Source organism: Trichosurus vulpecula, chromosome 6 (assembly GCF_011100635.1).
Source record: "Trichosurus vulpecula isolate mTriVul1 chromosome 6, mTriVul1.pri, whole genome shotgun sequence".
NCBI lineage: Eukaryota > Metazoa > Chordata > Mammalia > Diprotodontia > Phalangeridae > Trichosurus > Trichosurus vulpecula.
The window spans coordinates 78,314,290-78,331,934 of NC_050578.1; the positions used below are offsets into that span (position 1 = coordinate 78,314,290).

General features: G+C 40.1%; 1 protein-coding gene across 1 annotated transcript in view; it reads left to right on the forward strand.

Moving 5' to 3' along the window:
- CCDC158 (coiled-coil domain containing 158) overlaps positions 1 to 17,645 on the forward strand; it is an 89,315-nt gene that overhangs the window by 7,402 nt on the left and 64,268 nt on the right. The window contains exons 2-5 of the mRNA XM_036764968.1: positions 2,130 to 2,256; positions 4,188 to 4,286; positions 10,466 to 10,686; positions 11,533 to 11,642. Coding sequence (XP_036620863.1) covers positions 2,130 to 2,256; positions 4,188 to 4,286; positions 10,466 to 10,686; positions 11,533 to 11,642 — 557 coding nt within the window. The remainder of the gene's footprint in view (positions 1 to 2,129; positions 2,257 to 4,187; positions 4,287 to 10,465; positions 10,687 to 11,532; positions 11,643 to 17,645) is intronic.

Below are 17,645 nucleotides of genomic sequence, written 5' to 3' on the forward strand. Positions count from 1 at the left end.
CTTTAGGTAGTCACCTTCTTTCCATATTACCCCCTCCCCATCCTACCTTCTGTTATAATGAAGAGGCAGCAGGGCCATACTGGACTTGGAGTCCCCTAACCTGAGTTCTGGTCAGGTCCTGATCTGACATTGTGCTAGGGACTTTACTTCAGAACTTGAGTTTCTGATTTATAAAATTATCATAAATTGCTTGTCATGATGGTTATGATAATTTCTATACAAATATGAACTGATGTTGCCAATTTCTATTCAGTTGAATTGAATAAGTTTTTGCAGAATTTTTAGTTTCATGGCAAAGCAAATTTGTGTAGGGCCAAAGTTGTCCTTCTTAGACTATGATCCTTTCCCATTTTTCCTACCCTTTTTCAGACTCAGTTCCACCTCTAGATTTCTGTTAGCTTTGGTTTTAATTAATTCCCTTACCTCAAAGATGAATTTCAAAGAAAGGAACCTAGGTGGGTCAGTACCTCTTTTGTTGGAGGTTGCCAGTTTTTGACCATGCCTATCTTACTCATTCTGCATTGGGCCAAATCCTGTTGGTTATAGTGGTACACAGTATCACAGTAATTCTTAGATTTATTGAGTGACTTAGAACCTGAAGATCATACATATGGAGGGCCCTGATCAAAGGTTCAACTCCCTCACATTACAGATAAGAAAATGAAGCCTAGAGAGGCTAAATCACTTGATGAAGATCACATAGGTAGTAAGGTGCAGATCTGGGATTTGACTGCAAATCCATTGCTTTTTCCCTCGTACCACAAGAATCTCAGAGCACCTAATTTGATGAAATATTTGAGCCAATTGTATATACTGTGATAAAGTATCTTGTTCTGTCTAATTGAAAACTTTTACGACAGTCTCTTCCATTAGAATACTGAAGTTGCCTAGCAATGTTTGCAAACATACCACTTAGAATTCTTAATGAAGTGTCTCCCTGCTTGCTGTTATTTTCCAAAATGATAACTCTAAATACATTAAGATAGAACTTGTTGAATTTAAGTTTTGACAGACTACACTTCAGTGGACAAAAGCGAAAAGTGGTGAGTGAAAAAAAGGCAAATTCTTCTTAGTAACAATATTTGTAGTTGATAGGTTAGTTAAATTACTTTCTTTTAATATTTTTAGGTTTGAGACCCTAATAACATTTAACTTGATTTTAGATTTAATCTCAGCTTCTATGTAACACATTTTATGCTTGAATGGGTGCTTGAATTCTCAGCTAGCCTGCCACTGAAAATTTGATGACCAGCTGTAGATCACTATTGGGTGTTTAAGATAAGCTCCCTAAGATTAAATTATTTGGAAGAAATAATTTTACCGTGTCCTTATTATGTCAAAGCCCAAAGTTTGTCCGACCTATGTCCCCAAACTAGCTATCTTTCCCAAAAATATCAGTTTTTCTTCAATTAGTAAAGCTTTAAATTGTTTATGCCATGTGATCGATTATGTATGAATAATAGCCAAATTTCTGATCAGGCCTAAACTTTTTGAGTTAGGGAATATTTTAGGCAAAGCAGATTTTTTTTTTGTCTGTGTGTTTGTTTTATTTTGTTTTGCTTAAATTAATCATGTAATTTCCAGAGCCCTTCCTTTTGCCAGTTAAGAATAGGTCAAACTCAGTTATTTATTGTTAAAATCCTGAATGTTGTATCTAGATTGGATCCTGGCCTATCTGTTTCTTAGGCACCCTGGCCTGTGTTTTCTTAATTTAAGAGTATTGGTTTAATTTAAATAAATTTTAAATTATTTTATTGATTCCTATTTTGCTGATCTTGACTTTGCAAGTAGTTTTTCTTTTCATTGTTTGAAAATATGACCTTATAATAGATAGAGAGCTAGGAAGGAGAAGAAGGCATTGCCCAGAACAGTAGGTGAAGCCAGTCACTTGTTACTAGTATTAAGTAGTCAGAGCACTAGTGCTCCCTGTTGAGTGTTGCTTTGGGAAAGTCATTGGGTAAAATCTATCATTATTTGGGCTGTTAAAAATGTCCATCCTGAACAAAGAATTTTATTCTCTTAATACTAAGTAATAATAGCATAGAAATATAAAATATATATGAGATTGAATTTGGCATGATAAAATAATTTAAAATCTGAACAAAGGGCTATTCCCTTGGTTTTCCTAGATTAGAGCTAACAAGGCAGACTCCAAAGACACTCGAACTCTAAGAAAAGCTATTAGCAGCATGGAAGCAGAAAGGCATGAAGCAAATCAGGAAAATGCTTCGTTGAGCAGCATCAGATTGTGTGGAAGTAAGCAACCTTTACTTTGAAAAATAATATTCAAAATGATGCCAGAGTCAAAACCCAATTGCTGTTTAAGTTAAATAGCTTGACTATATTACTGGGTTAATCTATAGATGTATGTGATGATAATTTTGTCTAATTATGATTCTGTTTTCTAAAGAAAAAGATGACATTTTGTATTTCAAACCCCGTAACAGTTCTTAAAGTATTTTTCTCATCCTTTGTTGAATTTTAAATTGTTTCCTTTATCTTTTTATGTTTTAAAACTCAGGCAGTATACATTTACTAAGTGTCTGCTATGTCCCAGGCACTATGCTAAGCACTGGGGTTATAAGGAAAGGGTAAAACACAGCCCCTGCCCTTGAGCTCACAGTCTAAAGGGACCACAAGCCTGTATCAGGGTAGTGACATGTCACAGGAGAGGAAAGGAGCTCATTGGAGAGCTGTTCCAAAGATAACCTCAACGGGCCTTGGCAACAGATTGGATACTGGGCATTGGGAGCAAGTGAGGAGTTGAGGATGACAGACTGCAAGCCTGAGGTCCTTGGCAGGCTGGTGGTGCCCTTGGCAGTGCTAAGAAAGGTAGGAATGGTGGGGGGGAGGTATAGAGAGAAAGATGATTAATTCATTCTTGGACTTGTTGAGTTTAAGATAGTTTAGGATATCCAGTTCAGATTGTCAAAAAGGCAGGTGGAGATGTACCAGAGATCAGCAGAGAGGTTAGGACAAGTAGATCGGAGACTCCTCAGCATAGAGATAATTGAAATCACCAAGTGAAATAGTATAGATGGAGAAGAGAAGAGGGCCTAGGACAGAGCCCTGGGGAACCCCCACAGTTTGTGGGTGAGATGTGGGTGAAGCTTCAGCAAAGGAAGATTGAGGAGCAGTTATATAGTAAGGAGGCAGACTGGGAGAGAGCAGTGTCCTGAAAGCGTAGAGCAAAGAGAATGCCTGGGCGAAGAGGGAAGGGTTGAAAGAGTTCTTTCAGATTCGTTCTAAACTGAAGGCAAGAGTAAGAAAAACTGGGATGGTCATAATGACAGTGAAGGAGTTAAAGCTGCAAAGAAGTTAATGCTGTTTGCTCTGGATGAGCAAAAATCTTTAGATGATAGAAAGTTGACCAAGAAAGAAATAAGAGATGAAAACTTTGAAAAATATGCCCTGACTTTACAAAGTTTAAGGAAAACTATCTAGTGTTCCCCATCACTAACTCACTACCACTATACTGGAGAGTACTGATCTCTTACTGATTCTTAAGGATTCTCTTTTGGTTTTGGGGGGTTTTAATTGCATTGTAGTTAAGGTTATGATTCACGTTTTCACATTTTGCTCCATCTGTTTCTCTTAGTTTTGCGTGTACAAATTTGATTATAGTTTTTCTTATGTAGCATCTTTGCTTCCCATTTACCTCCCATTTCCCAAGTTCTTTACATTTGAGCAGTATTGTAGTGTCATAGATTTAGTACTGGAAGGGACCTTAAGAGACCATTGAATCTACCTCTTCACTTCATAGATGAAGAGTTTCTCATTATTTTCTCTCCTTTGACTCCTTGACTTTGCTTCTCCCTACCCAGATGAGAGTGTAAATAACAATCCTTAACACGAGCCCATGCCCTTGTCCAACTTCCTAACCTGAATAATATCCATTTGTGATACCCTTTTCCAATAAGTATTTATTTGCTTTGCCCTCTTCTATTTCTTTTCATACCTCATCTATTCTGAATTCTGTTTTCCTGTTCATGGGCTATCTGGCTACATGTTCCTTACTCTCTCTGTCCCTCGTGAAAGGCAGGGCTTCTGAAAGGCAAAAATTGAGCTCCTTGTTCTATCCCATTCCCAAGTTAGTATGTGTATAGATATTAACCTTATCCTCCTTTTCCCTTGTTTTTCTTTGTCTTTTTGTTTTTGTGTGGCCTTCTGTTGTGCCTTACTCCTAGAAACTCCAGTTCATGAAGGAGAAAGTGTGGCGTGGTGGGAGTCTTTCTGTATCCTGAGTCGTGAGGCACAGCCCTACCCCCAGTCTTTACCATCAACAGGCCAGTATATGCTACTTCTGGATGTATGTCCCCCTCTTCCACCTAGGATTTTGAGAACCCCTTAGGGCTCCTATATATTTCTTCTTCTTGGGGGTACAATTCAGTTATAGGAATCATGACCATTGCTTGGAGAAGGTCCTTTAAGGTGCTTATCCCTCAAATGAAATATGTCATGAGAGACTTCTCATCTTCCTCCTGCCAAATCTTGGGAATGTGCTTCAATGGAACCCACATTGTTTTCCTTCTAGGATAAGACTCACTTCCCACAGCTGTCAACCTCATTCCTCCCATATATGTATCCCCCTCTCCAGAAGGCTTTTATGCTTGTTGGAGACTAAAGAAGTTACTGTCCCCTTTTCTTTTCACATCGGGCTAGATGGGAATGCATCTTTATCTCTTCCCTCCTCTGTCCTCATTCAAGTAACTTCTCTGTGTGATCCTTTCCTGCTCCTTCCTAACAAATATTGATTTACTTCTGGGCAAATACAGTTTTAGTTTACAGAATATTAATTGAAGTAGTCTTCCTTCCCTTCTCCGCCTTAGATTCTTTTCTCCCTTGATGATCTTTCTTGTTTTTTTAACCATTGATCAAAAAATTTTTAATATCAAAATTTTTTTATTGATAGCTTTGTCTTGCCTAAGAAACATAAGACAACTGATTACATTGCTTAGACTATTCTTGATAATTATGCTTACTTTTCTTGTGTTTCTCATGTTTTAAGTGTTTGCAAGTCAAATGTTATGCTCACCTCTCAGACGGTTCTCTTTTTGAAAATCTATCGATGATTAGGCTCAGTTTTGCTAGCTGTTGTTCTGTGGTGCATTCCTTTCCAATCTTTTTCCTGTATCATTTCCCAATCTTTTCTTTGCTTTCTCATAGGTGTGGTGGAATATTAGAATTGATTTGCCTTCCTGTTTGCAAAATTTGTTGTTTGATATGGAAATTCTGAACTTTAATTACATTTAACCTTGGAGTTTTAACTTTTCTCTGTTGGTGATTTGTGGATTCTATCAATCAGTACTAGCTGTCTGTTTTTTAAACTAATGGGCAATTTGCTTGTATAATTTCCTGCAGTTTGGTTTTAAGGCATTTAAGATTTATAGTGTTTTTCTAGGAGATCTAGGATTTTTACATTATCGCTAAATGCCCTATCTTTAAGGCCTGTCACCTTTATTTATATTCAATATATATGTTCTTTTAGAATTGTATTCGTTCCTGTTCAGCCAGTTTTCTTCCATTTCAGTATTTTTGATTCCTAAATCTGTCGGTTTTTTTTTCCCAGAGGCTTTCTTATTTTGGAGCTCTTATCTATTGTGTACTCTTAAATTATTTGCTCTTTCATTTGCATTGCTTTTTCTTTCAGATTTCTGATTTATGACCTAATTTTGATTTCTTCATTTAAAAGTGTTATTTCTCTTAGAGAGAAATTTGGAATTATGCTCAAAGAGCTGTAAAACTGTTTATACCCTTTGACCTAATAGTACCACTATTAGGTCTGTTTCCCAAGGTGATCAAGGAAGAGGAAAAGAACCTGTATATTCTAAAATGTTTATAGCAGCTTTCTCTCTCTTTTTTTTTGAATGAATGGAAAGGCATTTATTAAATTTTAAGCTGGAAAATTAATGCATTTTTATAAATAAAACAGGAAAACTAAATAAGAAAAATAAAGACAACTAGCAAGTGTAGTATTCAGATTATTACGTTCCAAACCTTTCCTCCTTTAAAGTTTACTCCTTCCAATATATATCGCCTTATCCAGATCTGGGGGGTTGTTTTCTGCCAGCCTGCAGGTCACTCCCTCCTCTCAAAATTTCAGTTCCCAATACACTTCTCTTTACCCTAAACCCTGACATTGTAGAACTTAGTGTTCCACTTCAAATTTATCTCCAATAGGCTTTCAATACTGCATAGCAGCTCTCTTTATGGTGGCAAAGTACTGGAAATTGAGGGGATGTCCATCAGTTGGGGAATAGCTGAACAAGCTATATGGTATGTGATTGTGGCGGAATACCACTGTGCTGTAAGAAATGATGAGCAGGTTGGTTTTAGAAAAACAGGGAAAGACTTGCGTGAAGTAACAAAGAATGAAACAAGCAGACAAGCAGAACCAAGAGAACATTGTATGCAGTAACAGCAATATTATTCAAAGAGTAATGGTGAATGACTAAGCTGTTCTGAGTAATATGATCACTCAAATCAACACTGAAGGACTTATGAAGGAAAATGCTATCCAGCTCCAGAGAAAGAACTGATATGTGGAAGTATGTCTTGTATAATTCTATGTATTTATCTATATCAGATATTAGCCTTCTCTCATGCAGGGTTGGGAGGGAAGAAGGGAGACAACTCAGAAGTCAAAATGTAACAAAAAATAAATTTGAAAAAGTGTTATTTCTCTTTCTAACAATTCTGAAATTTCTTGCTGTCATTCCATTATGTCAATTTACAGTATTTATTGCCTTGTTCTCTTTTATTTTGGTAGTTTTTGTTTGATTTCCATTAAAGCTCACTGCATTACGGACTTTTCTGGAATATTTACTCACTTTTCCTTTTTTCTTTAAGAGTCTCACTATTGAATCATTTGCTTGGGAGCTATGTTTATGTACAGCTTTTTTTTTCTCTTAACATTTTCTGCCTCAGCTTTTTTCCTACTTTGTTAGTTTGTATCAGGCTTTTCAGCTCTTTGGCTTCTTCAAACAGTGAAGTTTGGTCCTGTTTTCTCCTGTGCAGACCACTGAGGCTAGGGAGCTTCACCTTTCCCAAGCTGGGGTGTGTGAGAACCCAGCCTGAATCTAGCAGTAGATTCCAGCTGGTTTATAGACCACTTTCCTTTGGATACTAAAGCCCTTTTGTTCTCATTTGCTCAGAACTCCTGAGTCTTCTCTCTCCCATGGCTGGACAGATGTAGAGGTATTTCTCCCTTTTCCTCTCGTTATTTCCATTTTAGTTATTATGATTTGGCATATGTCTTATGTGTTGAAACAACTACATATCCATCTTACCAGTCATGTGATGCCTTTATTGGAAAGCAGTGAGGCCAACTAATTATAATATGATCTCCACACTCCATGCTATGACTAGTGGCAGACCACATTCTTGGGTCAGAGAGTCAGTGCCCTGAGACATTGGGAAAGGTGAACCAAGAGGGTGACCAGATGCTCCTGATGCAGGCGTCTGTAATGCACCATGTTGCCTATTAAACACAGCAGTAACAAAGTGGTGTGATAAGAGAAACTGGGGAGCATGGAGGAGGAGAAGTTGTTATTCATGGGTGAGGAGAAGTCAGACAAGTGGCAGCTACAGAAGGTTCTTGGAAAAGGTGGCATTCGAATTGAATTTTAAAGGACATGTAGGATCTCGACAATAAGGGAAGGAGGGGAGAAGGCATTGTAGGTAAAAGAAAGAGGCTGAACAAAGACATGGTTAGTTACATGAGAACACATGAGATATTTTGGAGATAAAGATGTTTGTTGGTGTGTGTTTGGAGAGCCCAGAGGAGGAGAGTAACATGAGATAAATAGTAATAAAACTAAAACATTAATGTGAACTGGATTGTAGACATCCTTGAATGCCAGTTTTAGGAGGCTGAACTTTTCTCAGAAGATACTGAAAATTTTTAAGCAGAGGAATAAAATGACCAGGTCTCTAGGTAAGAAAGATTATTGTAACAGTGGTATGAAGGATAGAGGGCAGCGAGGTGGTGCAGTGGATATAGTGCCAGGCCTAGAGTCAGGAAGATTTATCTTCCTGAGTTCAAATCTGACCTCAGACACTAGGTGTATGACCTGGGGCAAGTCACTTAACTCGGTTTGCCTCAGTTTCCTCATCTATAAAATGATCTGTTGAAGAAAATGGCAAACCACTGCAGTATCTTTGCCAAGAAAACCTCAAATGGGGTCACAAAGAGTCAGACAGGACTGAAACAACTGAACAACAACATGAAGAATAGATAGGAGAGAAAAGAGGGTGGAAATGGGGAGGTGTGTTAGGAGGCTATGGAAGTAGTTCAGGGCCTGTATCAGGGTGGTGGTGATAAGGAGAGAGAATACAATAGTCCTAGAAACTTCTAAGTTCCCCGAAGACAGGGAACGTTTTCTTTTTGTCTTTGTAACCTCATTGTCTGGTGCATAGTAGTCATTTAATAAATGCTTTTTAAATGAATGAAAAAGCTTCAGAGAAGTCAAGGAAGATAAGAATTGAGAAAAGGCCATTGGGCTTATAAATTAGGAAGTCATTTATAATCTTGGGAAGGTGAAGGCTGGATGCCTGATTATAGGGGATTAAGGAGAAAGTGGGTAGGAAAGAAAGAGAGAGAGACATCCGACATGGGTTTTTCAAGAAATCTTACCATGAAGGTGAGGAGAGAGATGGCATTGGATGGGATTGAAATGCAAGAAAAGGGTTTTTGGTTTTTTTTAGGCTTGAGAAGACCTGAACATGTTTGAAGTAGGGATGAGATTGAAGATGCTTGAGAGAGAGGAGGGGACAGTTACCATAGTCAGAATAGAGGATTGGAAGTAGGACTCTCTGCAGCCAGTAGTAGAGATTCATTTGTGACTTGAGAGGAGGAGAGAGAAGGCGGCGATGTCACTTGAGACAGTTGGAGGAATCTAGGCGGGAAGCTGGGGCCTCTCCCAGGAGCCTCCACGTTCTCAGAGAAGTAATAAGCTATGCTGGGGGTGGGGAGCTTGCGGCCTTGAGGCCATATGTGGCCTTCTGGGTCCTTAGGTGTAGGCTTTTGACTGAGTTCAAGTTTTACAGAACAAACCCTTTTATTAAGGATGTGGCCTCATGGCTACAGGTTCCCCACCCCTGGGCTAGGCCATGTACTCTTTGTGGAAGAGAAAAGAAAAAGTTTGGAGTATTGCTGTGGGGAATGGCAAGATTGTCAAACAGCTCTAAGGGTCCAACTGAGATTCTATTCTGTGAATGTGTAGTGGGGTCAAGCCATGTCTGGCCGACAAAGGATTCTGGAATGCTGACTAGTGGAATATTAAACTGTCAAACCTAAAGCTACGTATGAAGGCAAAGGGAGATGGATTGGGGAGAATTAGGAATTTGTGAAAGGTGAAGAGTCAGCTTTATATAAGAGAAAATGGGAAATAAGGGGTTGTGATAAGAGAGTAGAATTTAAAAATTCTAGGTCTTGGAGGTGCCTTAATTCTAGATCTACTGAAGTCCCAAATGTGACCATGTCGGTGTGTGATTGAAGATGGAGAAGGAAGTCAATGGAATTGTGTAGTCAGCCTGGGGGCAATGCTAGTATGAACATCAACATTCTCGAGGATAATGGCAGAGGAGGTAGAGGGGAAGACCAAGAGCTGCATGCTGAAGAGATTTGAAGGTTGGATGACCTGGGAGTCAATAGATGATCACAATAAGGATGGAGAGATGGTAATGTGAGCAGATTTCATGAGGGACTGTGGTAGAGGAGTCATCTAATCAGCCAAGGAGAGCACAGATGAGGCCATCTTCCTCCCTGGTCCCACAAAGTGCCCCCTTCCACAAAGGTATTTTCTGACTTCCACTTCCACCCCAGAGGTTAGAACTCCTCTTCCTTCCCTTCCTTTGCATTTGTTTTGTATATGTTTTATGTTTATTTATCAGCATACACATCATTTCCCTCACTAGAACTTGTGATCTCTGAGGGCAGAGACTTTCATTTTTGCCTTTGTATCTCCGGGGCTTAGCACAATGGCTGGAAGATAGTTGTCATTTAATAAATGCTTGCATACTTGTTGAATGAATGAATGGGTGAGGAAAGATCTTACCAGTGGAGAAAGTGGTAAAGTGTATGATATACTTAGAGAGAGCCAGGTTTTCATTAAAGTGAGAGGAAATGCTGATCAAAAAATTCTAGAATGTAATGGGATAGAGTACGATTTCTAAAGGTGTAGTAGAATGGATGGAGTGGGCCTGAGGAGGAGGGAGGAGGGCCGGGCAGCAGTCAGCATGGGTGTGCCAAAGGCCCCTGTCCCAGGGACAATGGCATGCCAGACTTGGGGACCTACTAGAACAGGAAGGTTGGGAACTTGGCCTTCTACCTTAGCAAAGCTTAAGTCCATCTGCTGCAGGAGCAGAGAGCCTCTGGGGGCCTCCAGCAGCCCCATCTAAAGGGAAATTGCCTGAAGCTGGCCAGAGATGAAAAGTGTGCAGTGACTGTCCTCTTGTTTTCCAGGTACTACCAGTCCGTTTTTAGGGTCAGCTTGTCTTCGTGGTGCAATTAATGAAAAGCCTTCTGTACCTGTGACTCAAGTGCAGAACCCTTTACTCGCTAAGTATGAAATGGAACTTGAAAGTCAGCGAAAACTGATCCCTTACCCAGGAAAGGAACATATCGAGCGGGTTTTAGAAGAGTACTCACATCAGGTGAAAGACTTACAGAGAAGACTGAATGAAGTGAGTTCTCCTCTTGCTTTCCAGGGCACTCGAATGTTCAGGAGAAGTTAGTGTATGAGAAAAGAGGAGTACTAAGTGGTGTTGAGAGAAAAAAAAGTTACAGCCTGGCCTTGTGGATCGCTTCACATGTACCTGATCTTCCAATGCCCAGAATTAGGTTGATGAAAAGTATTCAGAATCATTCTGAGTAAGAATATGGATTGGAAGGAAGCATATCACTTATGATCTGGGGCCTCTGACATTGTTCCTGCTTATAAGATCACCCGTACTTTAGTCATAAGGACAAATGATCCTTCTGTGGTCTGCTCTTTCTGGCTTAAGGCGTCTTTTTTCCCACTCCTCAAATTCTTAGGGTTTCTGATGAGAATAAACTAGAAATTAATTCAAGTTGTGCACTAAAACTTAACGTGGTCACTAACGTGTGTTAGAGTGGCAGGTAGGTTTAGTGATAAGGAAAAAATGCTCAGGACAGTTGGAGATAAGTGAAAAACCTTGTTGTTAGTTGGTCTGTGAAGGCCCAAGGGTGCAGTTGCCCAAGAGCTGCATGATCAGGGGTGGGTTTGTAGGATGATGTCACAGCAGATATAAAGTGCAGATACCACATCCATCTGTATTTTATTGTGGAGTTTGGGCACAGCGTAGATGAGCAACATTATCATGAAATGGTGCTGTCCCCACCCAGAGAGCTGCAGGCCAAATAACTTGTGATACCTAAAATGTGACATGGCTTCAGGCCTGGGGATTGTGTTAGAGGATGAGACATTATAGGAATGTTAATTGCACCTAGATTGACAAAAAGTTAGTGTAGAATGACGGTCCATGTGGCCTGTCCTTGAAATCTTTCAGAGTGCTGAGCTGCATGAAAAGCAGAAATTCCACCTGAGGCAGTCAGTCATCGACTTGCAGACTAAGCTTCAAGAGATGCAGATGGAGAGAGACGCCTTGGTTGACATCAGGTCGGTGTTTGTGCCGCCAGTCAGATGTGTCTAGTGTTCCATGCTCTCAAGACCACGAACATCAGAGATGGAGGCGATAACTCGCCACTTGGGTGACCTTGTTCCAAGCTACATTGAGGTTCCTCGTTTGTAATTGCTAGCGTGCATAGAGTGCTGTGAAATTTTCCAAACACTTTCCATCGATTAGCTCCCTTGATCTTCACTATAGCCCTACTTGGGAGGTGAAGACATGGAGGCTGAGAGAGGGCCAGGGACTCAGTCAGGGTCACACAGCTGGGAAGCGTTTGAGGCTGGGTTTGAGTTTCCTGACTTCTGAGGTCGGGACTCTGCACCCTGTGCCCTCAGGAGACTGGTTGAGGACATTTCTGTTGGCCAGTCTAACATTAGGTCCTGTGGTCCTGCAATGGTATCATATGTCACTCTGCCAATGAAAGATTGCTCTCTTGGTGCTAAATTGAGATTTTGTCTAAATAATCAAATATTTGATCTTTTCACTTTTGTAGTACTTGTTCACTATATTTGATTCTCTGTTCTTGGTTCTTGTTGACAAACCGGCATCCAGTTTGACATTTAGCATTAGCATCAAGATTACCTTCCTTGAACACGTGGGAAGGTATTTATGCTTTTGCTCTTGCCAGTTAGATGATAGTTTGGTAAGTGGGACCAGCCAGATGCCATGTGGGTCTGGAATCTCGATTTCCTAAGTCAGGACTCGCTGGTGGGTTGAGCACATCCCTCTTCCCATCTATGTGAGGAGGCTCTCAGGGGATAACTTAGGGAATACTTGGAAAATGTTGAGGGCCATAGAATTGAGAGCAGGAACCACCTTAAAGGCTAGCCTGATTGATTTCCACCTGGAAGAGAACATAGAGGATGTAGGTGACCAACCTCTTCGTTTTACAGATGAGGAAGCAGAAGCCAGACAGATATAGAGTGACTTAGCCAAGGCCACACCAAGAGTCAGGGGCAGAGTCGGAGCATCCTGGGTCCAAGGTCTCAGCATCCTCTAACCCAGCACAAAGTCCTCTTGACCGGGTTCCTCAGTTTACAAAGGAGGAAACCGAGGACCATATAAGCCTTGTATGAGGTTGGAGCCCTATGGAGAAAGTTTGTAACAAAGTGAAGGTGTGGGTGGCAGTGTTGTGCCTTTCCTATTACATTGGCTAAAGAAAACACACCTTTAATGAAACCTAATCTTAAGGGAGTCTCTTTAGACGGAATTGATTCGAACAAACATAAAGATTCTTCTTTGAGGCTTTTCTTCTTTCTTTTCCTTATTTTTATCTCCTTCCCCATCTTAATAATAATAATGATGATAGATTGCCTAGCACTTCATAATGTATAGAAATGGTTTCCTTGCTACCCTGAGAGGTAGGTAGTGCAAATATGACACCTATTTTACAGATGAGGAAGTTGAGGCCCAGAGTCACCTGGCTGGTCAGTACCAGAAGCAGGACTTGACCTCCAGTCTTCTGCCTCAAAGTCTAGTTCTTTTACCACTCTACTATATTGCTTTTCACCATACAATGCTATTTCTCATCTAATCCATGGGTTCTCAAAATGTGTTTCTTGCAGTCAGTCAACAAATATTAAGTGTCTGCTTTGTGCCAGGTGCTGTGCTACACTCTGGGGATACAAAGAAAGGCAAAAACATGGCCCCTACTCTCAAAGAGTTCTTAGTCTATTGAGGTGCTTAGCGTGCAAACAACACTGTGCAAAAACCAATATGGAATATTTACATGAAACACGTTGGGGCTGACCTCAGAGGGAAAGCGTGAGGAGGATGAGGAGGAGGGGGAAAGACTTCTTACAGAAGATGGGACTTTAGCTGAGACTGGAAGGAAGCTATTCAGTCATTAAGCACACTCCATGGGTCTTTAGCATGAACTCTTACCGTTAGTGTGTTTGTATTTTGGTTAATTAATAATTAGGGTATTTAATTAAACTCACCTGATTCACTCATTAATTCTGGGGAGGTTTGGGGAGAATTACAAAATGGAGTGGCAAGGAAATTGGTCCGTGTGATCTTTTAGGTCATCAAACAAAACATGTGAACATCGCCCTTGAGGATCATTTCTTCTCCACATTGGTCTTTCCCCTAACCTCCCAGCCCCTTGTGTATGACTCCTCTGCTTGCTTTTTATAGTTAGAGGACGTGCCCTCTCCATTACACCTCTCTGAGCATAGAGCGCTGTCTGTAAAGCATTTAGTAAGTACTTGATGTGTGCCAGGTGCTGAGCCAGAGCCAATGACATTTATTAAGGGCCCACTGCATGTTGGGCTGAGTGCTGGGATGCCAGGAAAGGCACGGGAGAGTTCCTGCCCTCAAGGAGCACACAGTCCAAGGGGGAGACATCACAGACAAAGTTGAAAGGGAAGGGGGTGGTTACCCAGTGTGTGGGCACGAGGAAGTCATGCAGCTGGGGTGGGAAATGTTGCTGTCATTCTGCAGAATGAAGAGTCTCTGGAGATAGCTGAGTCCAAGAGAGGAGCTGGTGGGAAATGAGGTGCCTTCCATAGTGAGCACAAGATCTGGGCAGAGAGACTATGGCTCCACAATTTTAAAAGTGAGACACAGTCCCCACACCCAAGGAGCTGACATTCTGATGGGGGATACAACCCATATAGGAAGTTTCAACATTGAGATGGTGCCCTTAGGGTACACTGGCAATGCGTCATCTTTGTCATTTTCATTGCTAACACCATTGTTTGTAACATTGGACCATTTGATAGTGCCAAGGGGCTGCAGCACCTGCAGAGAACATTCCTAGCTCACGTCTTCACAAGATTTGCTTTGCTGGATTATGTCTGTAGGGGCTGGGCTGGGGAAATGCTGGTGACCTGGAGGGTGCTGCTATTCCCAGGGTTCGTGGGTTTGCTTGTCTGTCAGTGGCAGGTGTTGGTTGGCACCGTTGGTGTTAGGTCCATTTATCTTTTCGTTTTTAATTTTTATTCTGATCTTAAATGCTAAAACCCCCAAATATTTCTGTATGTGTATATATGTGCATATATGTATACACACACATATCAGAATGCAAAAAGAGGAATGTAAATGAAACTGAATCTCCATGGTTTTTTTTAAAGTATGTAATAAATTCCATACTTTACTTTCAAGACTGTCTTGCTTGTCTGTTCTTCCTTCTGAACTAAAGTTCTCTGCAGTTTGAAAAATAGGCCTCTTTTTAAACAAGTTTTTGATATTTTTTGTTTCTTATATCACCATAGTATCCCATATATCACTCTCTGACAAAAAAATAGCCATCCCATGTGACAATGTTTTTGGAGAGAAAAAAAGTTGGAAAAAGTCTGAAAAAATGTGCAATGCGTAACACCTGTGGACCATGAAGGGGTGGGCTGTCTTCTCCTATCTCTTCATTCAAGTTCCTCTTTATTTTGTTACATTTACTTTTGATTTTTTAGTGTGTCATTGTTCTTTATGTTGTTGTAGTTACCGTGTATATTGTTTCGTTGGTTCTACTTTGCTCTGCATTGGTTCATATGGATCTTTCCAGGCTTCTCTGTATTCATTACATGCATCATTTCTTACAGTGCATTAGTATTCCATTACATTTATGTACCTCAGTTCAACTCTTCCCTAATCGATAGGCATCTACTTTGTCTCCAGTTCTTTGCTGTCACAAAAAGTACTGCATTAAATGTTTCATCCCCGCCTCCACCCCTATAGGCAGATGTGCTGAGTGAGCTCAGGGTCAGGGAGCATCAGGTCATGGGGTTGGGGAGATTTTTTAAGCTGCCTTTTGGATTCTGCATGTCCCAGACCATGGAAATAGCTGAAGTTGCTTTATCTTTGGTGCATAATTTGTTTTGGAGAGGTTTGAGAAGTTGTGGGGATCAGAAAAAATGTCTAGTCTGCCATCTTGTTGCTCACATGACTCAGAAATTCTCTTTGGCCCACTTTTTATGGTACCACCATAACCAGTCCTCGCTTCAATCCCATTAAAAGCTGAGATAAGGAAAAAAAAACTTGTTAAAAATAAGTGTAGTTAAGCAAAATGAATCCTGTGTTCATGTCCAAAAATGTCTGTTTCTTTCTGTGCCCTGAGTCATCATCCCCTTTCTCTCAGGAGTTGGGTGATAGGCTTCATCTCAGGTCCCTGGAGATGAGAGTTCTTATTCTTAAGTCTTTCAGAGTTGTTTTTCTTGACAATGTTGTCATCGTATGTATTCTTGGTTCCACTCACTTCACTCTGCATCCATTCATGCTCTAGGATTATCTGAAATAATCTCTTTCATTATTTCTTATTCCATTACATTGATATACCACAATTCCCCAAATGATGGGTACCCCTTTAGAGTCTGATTTTTTTCTTCCTCCCCTCTTACCCCTACTGCCTCTTTTAACCTCTTTTTCAGGATCAGGAAGTTTGTTTTGCTTTGGGGAGCAATTCTTTCCCCAGTATTATCACCCTCTTACTCACCTCCTAAATGTCCACTTACTTCCCCATTAAACTTGAATATATTTCTACCCCAGGTTGATTATTTGCAAAGTATGTATTCAACCATTTTTTTAACTGAGTCATATAAGAGCGACGTTCATATTATGCCTGCCTCCCATCTCTTCTATCGTGTTTGAATATGCTTCTCATTCACCCTCTTTGAGGGGGTGGTGGGAAGTAACAAGCTCCACTTCCTTTCTACTATACTTGGTATATTTCTCTCCTGTCCCTTTCACCTCAAAATCTTTAGCACAGAACCAGCTTTCCCCTAAGCCCACCAAAAACAAAAACCAACCAAACGAACGGTTCCCTTAGTACCCTTTGAAGATAGTAAGGTTCCGAAGGGACACTCGTTTTTCTTCCCTCATTAAAATGTAAACAACACATCATCATATAGCTCCTTTCAATTCCTTAAGTAAATTTACCCTTCTTGGTTTCTCTTGAGTCTTGTGTTTCAAAGTTCCTACTTTTTGTCAGAAATGATCTATTTCATCCTTTGGGCATATTGTATTCCAGGGTCTTGTCTTGTTTTCTAGAAGAAGCTGCCTGGGCTAGTGTAATCCTGACCCTACTTCCTTTGTATTTTAGGGTGCTTGCCATATCTTTCCTTTGAGGTAGAAGCTCTGGATTTTGGCTATGACATTCCTGGGACTTTTCCTTTTGGGGATTCTTTCAGGAGGTGATAATGAATTTCTTTTATATCTTTACTTTGCCCTCTGGTCTTAATGTATCTGAGCAGTTTTCGTTTATGATTTCTTTAAGCCTGATGTACAGGCTTTTAAAAATAATGAATTTATGTCATAGAGTCTAATGATTTGTAAATTATCTCTCCTTGACCTGTTTTCCAGGTTGGTTGTTTTATATTTATATGTGTGTGTGTGTGTGTGTGTGTATGTGTGAGAGAGTGTGTGTGTGTGTGTGTGTGTGTATGTATATATATCTTATATTTTCTTTGCTTTTTTCAATTTTAAAAAATTTTTGTTCTCACATCTCTTGCTGTCTTTTAGAGTCATTGATATCCATTTCTTCTGATTTTCAAGGAGTCCATTACTTGGATAAATTTTAATAATTTTTATTTTAAGTTGATACATTTTAATAATTTTTAAGCTGTTTCTTCTACTTCTAATTCTTGCCTTCAAGCTTTTCATCTCAGCTTTAAAAATCCCTTTCTTCATTTTTTTTATCTGTATGTTCATATAGTTCTTGTGGAAAATCTTTTTTTTCCCTTTAGAGTCTCTGCTTGCAGTTATTATATGGTTACATTTTCCTTCTAGGTGAAATTGTTTTTGGGATACCTAGATTTACAATAACATTTTTTATATTGTTTGGGGTCTTCTTTGGTTTGCTCATTTCTCCAACTTGAGTCCTTGAATTGGGGCTTTGTGTGAGGGTCAGGCTTTGCGCCTTGCTGTGCTTTTGGAAGGGGATGGTTGGCCCTGTTTGGTTCCTCCCTGGATCAGCTCTGCTCTTGTGATGACCTCCATTTACCTCCCTGCTTTAGGTCCCCATGCATCTTTGTGATTCGGAGTTTTGGATCTTTAGAGAC